At 46.0% G+C, this 15,775-nt stretch overlaps 1 protein-coding gene across 1 annotated transcript in view; it reads right to left on the bottom strand.

The window, feature by feature from the left end:
• The window catches only part of LOC126176368 (5-hydroxytryptamine receptor-like), a 59,530-nt gene extending 44,306 nt beyond the window's left edge, over positions 1-15,224 (bottom strand). The window contains exons 1-3 of the mRNA XM_049923524.1: positions 15,001-15,224; positions 8,917-9,156; positions 5,729-5,742 (exon numbers count right to left, since the gene is read on the bottom strand). Of these exons, the coding sequence (XP_049779481.1) occupies positions 5,729-5,742; positions 8,917-9,156; positions 15,001-15,188 (442 nt within the window). The 5' untranslated portion in view covers positions 15,189-15,224. The remainder of the gene's footprint in view (positions 1-5,728; positions 5,743-8,916; positions 9,157-15,000) is intronic.
• Positions 15,225-15,775: the final 551 nt, after the last annotated feature.

Raw genomic sequence — 15,775 nt, forward strand, 5'->3', positions numbered from 1 at the left:
GCGCGGAAGGTGAGGGTCTCGTAAATTATCTTGAGCAGCAACTCGTGGAAAACAAATGAACCCAATGCCACTTCCATATGGAGCGCCTTGGATGGCGGAATAGAAAGCGTCTATGCCACCTGGGGAATACGTGACGCCAAATATATATTTTTTTTTGGTCATCAGTCTACTGACTGGTATGATGCGGTCCGCCACAAATTCCTTTCCTGTGCTAAAGTCTTCATTTCAGAGTAGCACTTGCAACCTACGTCCTCAATTATTTGCTTGAAGTATTCCAATCTCTGTCTTCCTCTACAGTTTTTGCCCTCTACCGCTCCCTCTAGTACCATGGAAGTCATTCCCTCATGTCTTAGCAGATGTCCTACCATCCTGTCCCGTCTCCTTATCAGTGTTTTTCACATATTCCTTTCCTCTCCGATTCTGCGTAGAACCTCTTCATTCCTTACCTTATCAGTCCAACTAATTATCAACATTCGTCTGTAGCACCACATCTCAAATGCTTCGATTTCCTTCTCCACCGGTTTTCCCACAGTCCATATTTCACTACCATACAATGCTGTACTCCAGACGTACATCCTCAGAAATTTCTTCCTCAAATTAAGGCCGGTATTTGATATTGATAGACTTCTCTTGGCCAGAAATGCCTTTTTTGCCATAGCGAGTCTGCTTTTGATGTCCTCCTTGCTCCGTCCGTCACTGGTTATCTTACTGCCTAGGTAGCAGAATTCCTTAACTTCATTGACTTCGTGACCATCAATCCTGATGTTAAGTTTCTCGCTGTTCTCATTTCTACTACTTCTCATTACCTTCGTCTTTCTCCGATTTACTCTCAAACCATACTGTGTACTCATTAGACTGTTCATTCCGTTCAGCAGATCATTTAATTCTTCTTCACTTTCACTCAGGATAGCAATGTCATCAGCGAATCGTATCATTGATATCCTTTCACCTTGTATTTTAATTCCACTCCTGAACCTTTCTTTTATTTCCATCATTGCTTCCTCGATGTACAGATTGAATAGTAGGGGTGAAAGGCTACAGCCTTGTCTTACACCCTTCTTAATACGAGCACTTCGTTCTTGATCGTCCACTCTTATTATTCCCTCTTGGTTGTTGTACATATTGTATATGACCGGTCTCTCCCTATAGCTTACCCCTACTTTTTTCAGAATCTCGAACAGCTTGCACCATTTTATATTGTCGAACGCTTTTTCCAGGTCGACAAATCCTATGAAAGTGTCTTGACTTTTCTTTAGCCTTGCTTCCATTATTAGCCGTAACGTCAGAATTGCCTCTCTCGTTCCTTCACTTTTCCTAAAGCCAAACTGATCGTCACCTAGCGCATTCTCAATTTTCTTTTCCATTCTTCTGTATATTATTCCTGTAAGCAGCTTCGATGCATGAGCTGTTAAGCTGATTGTGCGATAATTCTCGCACTTGTCAGCTCTTTCCGTCTTCGGAATTGTGTGGATGATGCTTTTCCGAAAGTCAGAAGGTATATCGCCAGACTCATATTTTCTACACACCAACGTGAATTGTCGTTTTGTTGCCACTTCCCCCAATGATTTTAGAAATTCTGATGGAATGTTATCTATCCCTTCTGCCTTATTTGACCGTAAGTCCTCCAAAGCTCTTTTAAATTCCGATTCTAATACTGGATCCCCTATCTCTTCTAAATCGACTCCTGTTTCTTCTTCTATCACATCAGACAAATCTTCACCATCATAGAGGCTTTCAATGTATTCTTTCCACCTATCTGCTCTCTCCTCTGCATTTAACAGTGGAATCCCCGTTGCACTCTTAATGTTACCACCGTTGCTTTTAATGTCACCAAACGTTGTTTTGACTTTCCTGTATGCTGAGTCTGTCCTTCCGACAATTATATCTTTTTCGATGTCTTCACATTTTTCCTGCAGCCATTTCGTCTTAGCTTACCTGCACTTCCTATTTATTTCATTCCTCAGCGACTTGTATTTTTGTATACCTGATTTTCCCGGAACATGTTTGTACTTCCTCCTTTCATCAATCAACTGAAGTATTTCTTCTGTTACCCATGGTTTCTTCGCAGCTACCTTCTTTGTACCTATGTTTTCCTTTCCAACTTCTGTGATGGTCCTTTTTAGAGATGTCCATTCCTCTTCAACTGTACTGCCTACTGCACTATTCCTTATTGCTGTATCTATAGCGTTAGAGAACTTCAAACGTATCTCGTCATTCCTTAGTACTTCCGTATCCCACTTCTTTGCGTTTTGATTCTTCCTGACTAATGTCTTGGACTTCAGCCTACTCTTCATCACTACTATATTGTGATCTGAATCTATATCTGCTCCTGGGTACGCCTTACAATCCAGTATCTGATTTCGGAATCTCTGTCAGACCGTGATGTAATCTAATTGAAATCTTCCCGTATCTCCCGGCTTCTTCCAAGTATACCTCCTCCTCTTGTGGTTCTTGAACAGGGTATTCGCTATTACTGGCTGAAGCTTGTTACAGAACTCAATTAGTCTTTCTCCTCTTTCATTCCTTGTCCGAAGCCCATATTCTCCTGTAACCTTTTCTTCTACTCCTTCCCCTACAACTGCATTCCAGTCGCCCATGACTATTAGATTTTCGTCCCCCTTTACATACTGCATTACCCTTTCAATATCCTCATACACTTACTCTATCTATTCATCTTCAGCTTGCGACGTCGGCATGTATACCTGTCGGTGTTGGTCTGCTGTCGATTCTGATTAGAACAACCCGGTCACTGAACTGTTCACAGTGACACACCCTCTGCCCTACCTTCCTATTCATAACGAATCCTACACCTTTTATACCATTTTCTGCTGCTGTTGATATTACCCGATACTCATCTGACCAGAAATCCTTGTCTTCCTTCCACTTCACTTCACTGACCCCTACTATATCTAGATTGAGCCTTTGCATTTCCCTTTTCAGATTTTCTAGTTTCCCTACCACGTTCAAGCTTCTGACATTCCACGCCCCGACTCGTAGAACGTTATCCTTTCGTTGATTATTCAATCTTTTTCTCATGGTAACCTCCCCCTTGGCAGTCCCTCCCGGAGATCCGAATGGGGGAGTATTCCGGAATCTTTTGCCAATGGAGAGATCATCATAACACTTCTTCAAATACAGGCCACATGTCCTTTGGATACACGTTACGTGTCTTTAATGCAGTGGTTTCCATTGCCTTCTGCATCCTCATGTCGTTGATCATTGCTGATTCTTCCGCCTTTAGGGCCAATTTCCCACCCCTAGGACAAGAGAGGGTCCTGAACCTCTATCCGCTCTTCCGCCCTCTTTGACAAGGCCGTTGGCAGAATGACGCTGACTTCTTATGCCGGAAGTCTTCGGCCGCCAATGCTGATTATTTATCAAAATTTAAGGCAGTGGCGGGGATCGAACCCGGGACCGAAGACGTTTTGATTATGAATCAAAGACGCTACCCCCAGACCACGTAGAACTTGGAGGTACTTAGAACTAACTAACCTAAGGACATCACACACATCCATGCCGAAGGCACGATTCGAACCTGCGACCGTAGCAGTCGCGCGGTTCCGGACTGAAGCGCCTAGAACCGCTCGGCCACTTCGGCCGGCTGCAAAAGGTCGAGTGCTCGTAGGCAGTGACCTAAGAGCCCAGGATGCAGTTGGGAAAGTAGGCCCCAGCAATTGAGGGCAATCGTGCGCCGCAGATCGCTTGTGAAATGGGGTCCTATGCATCGCATACAACAAGCTACTTGCATAGGAGCAGCGCTGTCCGCAGCAAGCCTCGCACCTATAACCATGGCGCTCGACCTGTGGACGTTAAGGCCGCTACCAGAAGCCTCGCCCTACGTGATAACCTATGCCAAGGACTTCCAGACCTCAGTACCGCTATGAAGAAAGATGTCGAGATCGTCTGCATAAGCAGTGCAGCTGCATACATGATCACCGAGAGACATCGAAGAAAGGCGTTAACGGAGGCCGCAGAGCAATGGTTCCATGGTGAAAGCATGCAACAGTGCAGAGAGAGGGCAGCCGTGACGCACTGATTGACCGATTCGAGATGGCAGGAGTGAGACGGCCATTGTATACGAGGCGTAGCTTCACGAAGGAGGCGCATTACGACGTCGACGGTAATATTAGGGTATCCCATACTGAAGAGTACCCCTTCCAGTGGAAAGCCTGGCTGAAGTCGAGAACTGCCCAGAGTCCAGGCATACGACGAGCGTGAGCAAGAGCAATTATGTCTCGACAGTGACAGAGGGCAGAGCGGATGTTATTGGCACATTCCAAAGAAGTTTAATAGGGAGAAACCACGTACCGAGCCGTCAGTTTAAGCCGCGAAACCAACAGCTGGCTAAAGGTTTTTGTGTTGCTTTTGAGTAACGTCAAGGGGCGGTAATCGCATATCCGTGAGGTACCCTCCAGGCTTGTGAATAGGAATGAAGAAACCATTGAGGAAACCGTCTGGAATCGGCACATTAGTTTCAGACAAACTTCCGTCCACACTGGCGCCAGAAGGGGACGAAATGTCCGATGAAACTCCAGTGAGAGGCCGTCACAGCCAGGCGACCTGTTCATTGAAACCGCCTGAATAGCATCATGGACTCCATCCTCTGTTACGTTAGCAAGCATATCCATCGTCGCATCCATGGGAACCGAGCCGTCGAGAGTCTGGAAACAGCCGCAATATCGGCACGGTGGTGACGTTGTGACGTTATTCAAAGAACAGCATAACATAACGTGCGTGGAGGGCAGACCCTATATCCCGTTGGGCATCGAAACGCAGCCCATCATCGGTCGTAAGAACATTAATCAAAGTCCTCCGACGGCGTCGTCGTACCGCTATGACATGATATATAGATGGAGGCTCCTGCACTAACCCATCGTGTGTGCACGCCCTAAACATAGCTCCTTCAAGATGGCGGCGAGAGAGAGATGTTACCTGTGTCTTGGCGCGATTCACCATCGCCTGACGTTCTGGCGAATATGGCATCATAGTACATTCCCGGAGAATGGTGAAATAGAATTCCTGAGTTCGTCGCTGCCACACCGCAACATCCCTTCCGTAACCAATCAAAGCCTTGCAGAGAGCAGGCTTCACAAAGAGCGTTGATGCGTAAATCTCGATCATCTAGAACATGCTCCAAAGAATCAACAAGGCTTAGGTTCAGGAAAATAGTCGCTAGCGCCGCACACGGAGAGTGATTTGGTAGTTGGTCTTGTGTTTGGGTGCAATTGAAATCGCCTCCCATGATCAATACAACCTGCCGACCCAGGAAGCGACGCGTGACTTCCTCAGAGAAGAACATGGAACCTTAACGGCGGCGACCCGAACCAGATGGAACATAGACAATGACGATCCTGACGCCTCTTAAAGTGAGAGCTATACCTTTGGCATCAGGGAAATAGTCGACTCCGTCAGCGAGGATACATTTACGTAAGAGGATCGCCATCCCACTACCAGTAAGGGAAGCGTGAGAGACACGTGATGTAAAAGCCATGGGGAGTTGGAACGTGCACCTCCTGAAGGAGAGCAGCACTTCAGCGACTGCAGCATACAGCATGTCGTGGAGTAAAGCCAGTTTGTGGCGTACGTGAAGGGAATTGACACTAACCGTTGCTATGCAATAGGTCTGGAAAGCTGAAATCGCCATGAGGACGGGTGATTCAAGCACAAGTCAAGCACAGGGAACTCTCTGTAAGCCCTAGACCCCCATGGAAGGGCACATCACTGTAACGTGGTGGAAGCCGACTTCACCAAGGGGGTCCATCGCTCTGTAGACCTCCAGAATGTCCATCCTCAGCATCGACGGACGTCTCACCGGGCCAGTTCTGTCAAACACTATCAGAGGTGGGCCCACAGGTAGCGTAAGACACAGAAGGGGAGGCGACGGTCGGTGTCTAGGGGTGGTGTTGACTGCAGATGGAGGCAGGGAAGGATGTCACGTCGTCAGGTGTCAGGGCCTGAGAGAACAGCGCACCATCAGTAGCAGGGTCGTCATCCTGTGCACACATACGATGGAGGCAGTAATCAGTAGATATATATGGCGTTGTCTTTTTCGTTTCCTCGGCGACCGTTGCTTCTTGACATGCCGTTCCTTGTCGGATGGCGGGCGGCTATCGCCTGACATGTGGCCAAATGGCAGAAAAGCGGAGGTCAGTACAGTTCCATGATCAACAACCACGGCGTCGCAACAGACAGCTTGTGCCTGATAACGGTCATCGTTTTTTTGTACTGCATGTGGCAGGAGTGTAGGTCAGACAGGCAAAACGTTCTTCGCTTCGTCGAGTACTGACCGATTCAGACAGGGCACAGCAGGCAGCACAGCCGCAGTCGCGTAAGAGAGAGGTAACACAGTGGGCGCCGCAGGAAGAGCAACGTCTCCGATCGGTTTCTGAACCAGTCTCTGTCGGATACGTACAGAACGGACATGGCCTTCTCGGCCACAAACTAAACAGGTGCGCGACTGGCTGTCGAGTATGACGACAACCCTGCAGCAGGCAAGAACCAAGGAGGAAGTACGTGTTTCCGTAGTTCAGTTTTAATCTGACGGGTACCACTGAAGACACGGTATGTTTCGAACGTCTTCCACGTTCCAGGAACATGACTGACGACATAGCCGTAAGGTTTAAGTGCGGAAACCACAACATCGACGGCACATCAAACGGGAGTTCGAAAACCCGCAAATTTCAGAGGCCAAAATCAGTGCGATCAATGACGTCAGTTCCTGTAAGTCCGTCAGAGTATCGGAATTTAAGAGCGTTAGCGTGCCGCCGCACAACGTCGGCACACCGCTCTTCATTATGTACACTGTTGTACTGAGGATCTAAAAATGAATTCTGAGAACATCTTGTGACAGGAGACGCATTTCATCCCGTGTAAAACGTTCTACTTCATACACCTACGGTCGTTCGTGATACAAAGGAAAAGTTAATTTAATCGTGGCTTTGGAGTAAGGAAACGCCATTATAATCGCCGGCCGCGGTGGTCTAGCGGTTCTAGGCGCTCAGTCCGGAACCGCGGGACTGCTATGGTCGCAGGTTCGAATCCTGCCTCGGGCATGGATGTGTGTGATGTCCTTAGGTTAGTTAGGTTTAAGTAGTTCTAAGTTCTAGGGGACTGATGACCTCAGATGTTAAGTCCCATAGTGCTCAGAGCCATTTGAACCATTATGGTCGATGGATTCGGACTCTGAGACAACCCGTACGCGGAAGTAAACAAGCTTGCAAGCAGCACAACAGGTGATACGCAAACAAGACGGGCACCCCTCACCAGTGCCGAAGGCAGACTGACGGCCGTCTGGACACAGTGGTCCTTCCAACTGCACGAGCTATCCTAACACGCCTCCCGTCGATCCCAAATTATCAACTTATCTGCACACTACTACTGTAGTGCCCCTTGTCCATTATTCTCACTACTTGCGGCGTTTCGCCAGTTCTCGTAAAAGTTCGAGCCTGTTGTGCTTATGCACTGAAGAGATCATCGCCGTCTCTCCTTAATTATATGTGTATGTGTTGTCTGTTCCTTCTGAAATGTCCGAAAGAACAGGCACCACACATGTATACTTAAATTTATGTTAGGTCTTGTTCGTGCTTTTCTTACGGTTACCACTCTGCATCTTATATACTCACTACTTTCAAAATGCGTCTTCCCTAATTTCCACTGCTTTATATAATTTAATATGACTACATCCCAACATCATCACCATTTCACTTTTGTTGATGTTCATCTTCTAACCTCTTTATTCAAGACACTATATCTTCCGTTTAAATCAACTTCCAGGTCCTTTGCTCTGTCTTAAAGAAGTGCAATGTCATCGCCGAACTTCCGAACTTTAACTGTCTTTCGTAATTTCTCCTTCACTTCTTTTAACGCTGTCTCAATACAGGCATAAATAGCAATCCTGCGTCACATCTTTCACAATTACAGCTTCCCTTAATGATCCCCGACGTTCAGATGCAGTCTGCTTTCCGAACAAGCTGCAGATAAAGTTTCGCTTTCTGTATTTTAACCCTACGACCTTGTTGTTGTGCTCTTCAGTCCTGAGACTGGTTTGATGCAGCTCTCCATGCTACTCTATCCTGTGCAAGCTTCTTCATCTCCCAGTACCTACTGCAACCTACATCCTTCTGAATCTGCTTAGTGTATTCATCTCTTGGTCTCCCCCTACGATTTTTACCCTCTACGCTGCCCTCCAATACTAAATTGGTGATCCCTTGATGCCTCAGAACATGTCCTACCAACCGATCCCTTCTTCTGGTCAAGTTGTGCCACAAACTTCTCTTCTCCCCAATCCTATTCAATACTTCCTCATTAGTTATGTGATCTACCCATCTAATCTTCAGCATTCTTCTGTAGCACCACATTTCGAAAGCTTCTATTCTCTTCTTGTCCAAACTATTTACCGTCCATGTTTCACTTCCATACATGGCTACACTCCATACAAATACTTTCAGAAATGACTTCCTGACACTTAAATCTATACTCGATGTTAAAAAATTTCTCTTCTTCAGAAACGCTTACCTTGCCATTGCCAGTCTACATTTTATATCCTCTCTACTTCGACCTAAAGAATTTAAAAATAGTATGTTCCAGTTTATAAAGTCAAAAAATAGATTTATAAATGCTGTAAACATAGCTGCACTGGGGGGACGGGGGGGGGGGGGGAGGAGCAATGGAGGAAATATTGTTGCAGAAGATAAGGGATAGAACAACGAGATCATCGAAGACGTTGGACGTTGGATACAAAAAGTCTACGAAGAGGAGATTTTTAGCATCAGTTACGAAAAGCTGGTGGCAGCATGAAAACAGTCGACGGACTTAGATGCAAGGCAGGCAGCCAGAACTCTGTAGAGAAATGCATGTAGTACTATAACTGTTGCTACTTAAATGTGGTCAGGATTTGGTTAAGTTCGCGGGACGCACCTGGCGGTGACGGCGGCGGCGGCAGCGGCGGCGGCGACTGAGGGCGCCAGCGGCCGCTGCTGGCGTCGACGGTGTATCCTCTTGCGCGCCGTCTGGAAGATCTTCCAGTAGAGCACCAGGATGACGAGCAGCGGCACGTAGAACGTGGAGCACGTCGCGAAGATCTGGTATGCCACGTCCTGGCTCACCAGGCAGCGCTGCTGCACGTTGATGCGGTCCAGGTACTCCGGGTCCTTCCACCTGGTCGCATGGAACACACGTGGCAGTGCGACTCGTAGGTTGTGTTACGTCTGACCGACCTCGTCTAGGTGGGCATCGTGGCCTCAATGAATTTAAAAATAGACATTGTCCCACCAGGCTGTTGCTTCAAATAATTTCATTACTAAGCACTAGCAGCTATTTTCAGTAGGTTGCTGACACAGAAGTTCACAACGGGCGTGGTCACATCACATCACAAGTATTACAAAGAAGGAGTCAAATGCCCTACATAGTTACTCATTGCATGGACGTCAATGGACACAATCGTGGAGTTGTTATCGATAAACTAAGTGTACTCAGTTGTAATTTAAACAATATCCACAATATCAGGTTACCTTCCATTCACGAAGCTGTTGCACTCAGCGACTGTTATATTCCCTTCTAAATTATAGATTGCAGCGATCAGTCGTCCTTTTTAAACTTAATTGTGCAGAGCTAGATTTCGGCTAGAAGCTAGCCATTCCAGTGCACTATTATTTTCGCTCATGCCTGTTGGTCGGGTTTCATCCACATTTCATTGAAAAAAAATTCACTATAGTTTTTATGATTGTACTTGTAGCGGTTTATATCTAGGGTGAAATAAAGAATCTCTTCAACGAACAGCATAATGGGTTGCAACTAATGAATTCTTTTTGCATTCAAAAAGTACTGTTAATCAAGCAGTCTTGTATTGCGTGGGAATGTCGACTCATTGCAGACGGTTTCAACCTGGAACTTCCACACAGTACCCTTTTCCATTAATTAAATTGACTGAAGCTAAAAAGCCGTATTACTGTTAGTAATACGATAGAACCATGGTGTTTCAGTTAAGGGAATGCAAAGCCAATATCAAAGCTGCTAACTGTTTGTATTATTGGTTAAATTCTATTAACATTTCTACCAATTAACGTAGTTCAAACAAAGCTCTACACTAATACGGTAAAAATAAGAATTTCTTGGTTTTGCATGATGATACATGTGTAACACTTGTGTATGGGTGGTTCGGGGACAGCTATTCCGAGGTCGTGTCCAGTGACAACCACGTCATTGGAAACTGTGCATCATATATTTAGCATTACTTACGGGGATGACGTGCCCATACCCAGTTGCACTTGATAATGATCATTCGGTATCAATTTTTGTTCAGTCATGTATCATAACATTAAGTACTGAAGAAGACATCACGTCAGCTGTTCACCTTGCGGGAGATTGGAATTTCAAAATTTGTGGAGGCTCATTAAGGATTTCTCTGTAACGCTCGTAGATTTCACATGATTCTGATGCCTGTGTTTCCACAGTCCAACGAGGAAAATAAGGCAAACTCCAAAACAGGCTGGCACTATCAGTGTCCTGTGTTATTTACAGCGTTCAGCAGTCCGCAGTTGTCATTCATTTAAAATGTGCTTAGCACGTGCATTAGTCACAAATGGGAATAGGGCGCCGGTACTGGCCTATTTAAAAGCATCTACAAACTGAATCTTATTGGTCTGACTCCAGAACCGTGTGTTCCGTATATGCGGTACGGCACGTTTGTAATGTTAGACTCTAAACTGCTTGTGCCCGACCCCAAGTCATCCATCATCATCGTCTATTGGCGACTGTAACTCGGAAACCCGTGTTTAAGTGAGTTATTTAGCGTTCTCGCTTCCCGGGTTCGATTCCCGGGGTCAGGGCTCAGGGATTTTCACCTGCCCCGAGATGACTGTTGTGTCGTCTTCATCTGCATCATTCATCCCCATTACGGTCGGAGGATGGCAACGGCAAACCTCCTCCATTAGGACCTTGCATAGTGCGGCAGTGCGGGTCTCCTGCATCGTTCCCCTACGCTCTGTCAAGCAGCGTGGGACTTCATTTCCATGGATGCCTAAGTTAGTTTTCCCACAATACTACATTGTTCACATACTAGACAACCAGTACTCCAACGCAATAGTAGTCATCACATGTGTCAGATGGTTTAAGATACTCATGTAAGATAGTACATAAACTAATCGCACGTATAAATCATCCTGTCAGGATGAGGTTACCTGTTTTCAAAAGTTCACTGTTGGTATAACGCTGCGTGAACTGACAGGATTAAGTCGGTTGATTGGTTCAGCACCTTGTGTGGTATTACAATAGTAGCTCACAGCTACGATTTCTGGAGTTACTGTACTGCAATGATGAGTGGAAGCCTGATTATCGAAATGTCCCCCCTATATAAGAAGTTCATACAATCTCTCACTACAAAAGTCGAGTGTCAAGGTAAGGTATGTACGTCGCTGTCATAATGTGACAGTTAGAATATCAATGTGTGGAACTGAGGTTGTTCGTGTTTTGTGAAGAACTATTTTTGTATGACTAGTTCATTCAACTAGACGGCCAGACACTAGTCTTAGACTAGAAAACAAGAAAAGTTAGAAGCATGAAAGAATGAAGTTGATATGAAAAATTTAGAAGGAAACATTTATCATTTGGAAACTAATGGTCAGTCGTTGGGATCAACATGGCGCTAGTTTGAACCACAAGAGTCGATTTTGCTATACTATAGGTTTCTTGAAATGAATATATTCCACTATCTATGGGTAGTAATTGCTGAATTTCTGGGTTTTATTTTGAGACACTGTTATTAAGAACGTAGCAACAATACCAATATGTGACAGTTGGAATTAATGTTCTGGACTGGGCTCCACGTATGCGTGAGAGTTCTGTTCCTCTTAAGTAACCCATACACAGAACGTGCACTGATTGAGACTTCCGAATTCCAATTGCAAACGAACAGTGACTACTTAAGTCATGAGTCTATATTCGACTACCAATCCACACCACAGTTTGAACCGAACACATCAGTTTTCAACCACTCATTATATACAAGTACCACTTGCAACTGGATAATGGTCTCGAAAATAATTTAAAAACATAGTCAATTCAGTCTTAAAATTAATAGTTCATCAGTTTTTCTGTCAATAGTATACACATTTGGAAGTAACGGATGATAGGTTCTCAAGTCACTATAGAAATGAAGCACACTTTATTTGTATTGTGAAGTATGCTAGAGCAAACAGCTTTCACATTATATTCTTTTTTAGAATGAGAGACCGACAGCTTTCCACTACCCCCGATTCTTTGAGTCCCAACACAATTTTTTTTAACTGTTAACGTCTACACCTACATTTTTTCTTAGAAGCTAGGTTTTGTAATAAACTGTCATGAAGTAATATAATTTTGAAGGTACCTTCGGTGATACGTATGGATACTGTTTGAAAGATGGATATACGCTCCTGGAAATGGAAAAAAGAACACATTGACACCGGTGTGTCAGACCCACCATACTTGCTCCGGACACTGCGAGAGGGCTGTACAAGCAATGATCACACGCACGGCACAGCGGACACACCAGGAACCGCGGTGTTGGCCGTCGAATGGCGCTAGCTGCGCAGCATTTGTGCACCGCCGCCGTCAGTGTCAGCCAGTTTGCCGTGGCATACGGAGCTCCATCGCAGTCTTTAACACTGGTAGCATGCCGCGACAGCGTGGACGTGAACCGTATGTGCAGTTGACGGACTTTGAGCGAGGGCGTATAGTGGGCACGCGGGAGGCCGGGTGGACGTACCGCCGAATTGCTCAACACGTGGGGCGTGAGGTCTCCACAGTACATCGATATTGTCGCCAGTGGTCGGCGGAAGGTGCACGTGCCCGTCGACCTGGGACCGGACCGCAGCGACGCACGGATGCACGCCAAGACCGTAGGATCCTACGCAGTGCCGTAGGGGACCGCACCGCCACTTCCCAGCAAATTAGGGACACTGTTGCTCCTGGGGTATCGGCGAGGACCATTCGCAACCGTCTCCATGAAGCTGGGCTACGGTCCCGCACACCGTTAGGCCGTCTTCCGCTCACGCCCCAACATCGTGCAGCCCGCCTCCAGTGGTGTCGCGACAGGCGTGAATGGAGGGACGAATGGAGACGTGTCGTCTTCAGCGATGAGAGTCGCTTCTGCCTTGGTGCCAATGATGGTCGTATGCGTGTTTGGCGCCGTGCAGGTGAGCGCCACAATCAGGACTGCATACGACCGAGGCACACAGGGCCAACACCCGGCATCATGGTGTGGGGAGCGATCTCCTACACTGGCCGTACACCACTGGTGATCGTCGAGGGGACACTGAATAGTGCACGGTACATCCAAACCGTCATCGAACCCATCGTTCTACCATTCCTAGACCGGCAAGGGAACTTGCTGTTCCAACAGGACAATGCACGTCCGCATGTACCCCGTGCCACCCAAAGTGCTCTAGGAGGTGTAAGTCAACTACTCTGGCCAGCAATATCTCCGGATCTGTCCCCCATTGAGCATGTTTGGGACTGGATGAAGCGTCGTCTCACGCGGTCTGCACGTCCAGCACGAACGCTGGTCCAACTGAGGCGCCAGGTGGAAATGGCATGGCAAGCCGTTCCACAGGACTACATCCAGCATCTCTACGATCGTCTCCATGGGAGAATAGCAGCCTGCATTGGTGCGAAAGGTGGATATACACTGTACTAGTGCCGACATTGTGCATGCTCTGTTGCCTGTGTCTATGTGCCTGTGGTTCTGTCAGTGTGATCATGTGATGTATCTGACCCCAGGAATGTGTCAATAAAGTTTCCCCTTCCTGGGACAATGAATTCACGGTGTTCTTATTTCAATTTTCAGGAGTGTAGAATAGAGTAGGTATTAAAGAAATAACAAATTAAAACATCGTTCTTGATGCTTAAGTTTTTCCGAAAGAAAAATGAGCATTTAGTAAGCGGTTAACTGTTTTCATTTCGTTATTTGATTCGACTGTAAGCGAGAAGGCTTTTAGAATGAGTTAGAAATTATGTTTAATGTTAGTTTGAAGTCTGCTCTCATTCTCAAAAGCTGGACGAATACAGTCTTGGTAGTTTGCGCGTCGTGAGACTCTCTGCCGCAAGACAAACCGCATCTTTCCAAAAAGGATTCGAGGCTGGATTAATAAGTTCACAGTAAAGTTAAGATTGTAGTTTCAGTGCTTCAGGTGTTCTACATTGTCTCCCATCACTTGTGTACAACGCACAGAACGTTAATACATGTGGAACTGTTGCAAAAGTCCTTCTCTGCGTAAAGGAGAGAGGAGAGAGAGAGAGAGAGAGAGAGAGAGAGAGAGAGAGAGAGAGAGAGAGAGAGAGCAAGAACGTAGGTAATCCAAGAACTGAACTCTGTGGAACAGCAGTAGTAATTTCTCCCAATTCAGAAAAATAGCTGCATGAGGTATCTAAAATGACCCTTTTCTTTCTATCAGTGAACCACGTACTCATTTAGCATTGTGATGGTCTTTAAAACTGCCAAACAATTGTGATACTTCATTGTAGATGACCACTTTATTTTTACGCTCTGTGCTACCGGTTTCTATTAGGAGACCATTATCAAGCCAAAGTAAAGCCTAACTAGATGTAGTGACAAGCTGATTGCACATTGCTTCGCCCTGGTAATGGTCTACAGATCGAAACCGGTAGCACTGAAAATAAAAACAAACTGCTGATGGTCATCTACAACGAAGTTTCACGCTTGCCCATTGCACTAATGGAGATAAAGAACAGCGCAAAAACAAAGATGTGAAAATTCGTTCTACACTCCATCCGTCAGCAGAAAGTGAAGAGACCTTGATAAATATTCCGTAAAAATTATTTCTGTGTTACGATTGTTTCAGTGATTTGCAGCGTATATCTTTCAGAGAAATTCCAATACAAAGCGACTTACTGGACTTTTGTGCCTAAGACGTACATTATCATCCGAAAAGGAAGCTTAGGACACAGACACGAAAGTACCGCTTCGGGACGGTAGGTGGCCGACCGTTGACCTGACGTACTCACCCGAACTGCGGTGCTAGCGACACGATGAGCGCGACGGCCCAGACAACGATGATCATGATGCCGATGCGCGACGAGTTGCGCGTGTGGATGTAGTCGACGTTGGTGACGGCCCAGTAGCGGTCCACCGCGATGGCCACCAGGTGCAGGATGGACGCGGTGCAGCACAGCACGTCGCTCGACGTCCACATGTCGCACAGCTCCGGGCCCAGGATCCAGCCCTTGCTGATCTGCACAGTCAGCGAGCGAAACGCACCGTGAAAAGGACTGAACAGAAACAATTGACTGAAGAGATACGAACCTTCCAGAAAAGTTCGATGGTGTCGTGTCGGAATACAAATGAGATTATAAGTGAAAGAGTTGTTTGTCTAAGTTGGTAGTGAAGAAATATAACAGGGAAATTACGAATTTCAAAGTTGGCGGCAGTGTTAGTTGATAATTTGTTCACTTTATGACAGACATCGGATGTGGTGCCGGATTTGCTTGCTTCTAACTTTATCTGTAAATACCAATCTAAATTGTGTTGTTTTAAGTACCTCGTAAGCAAATTTAGGATCCCGTTTCATTAAACAAAAGTTCAGTTTTAAAGTGCACTTTAATGTGTATTGTGTTTCGGCTGATGGAAAATGTAGGGTTGCATCTTCATAATCTTTAGGGTGAACAGAGGCCAAGAACATGGCGTAAATTAAGAACCACCTTGCACTGTTCTTAACCCAAGGGCTTACGCTGTGATTTAGAAGGTCAAGATTATGTTGATGGTCCTTTAAAAAATGCGATT

The sequence above is a fragment of the Schistocerca cancellata genome, chromosome 3 (assembly GCF_023864275.1).
Source record: "Schistocerca cancellata isolate TAMUIC-IGC-003103 chromosome 3, iqSchCanc2.1, whole genome shotgun sequence".
In the NCBI taxonomy this organism is placed as follows: domain Eukaryota; kingdom Metazoa; phylum Arthropoda; class Insecta; order Orthoptera; family Acrididae; genus Schistocerca; species Schistocerca cancellata.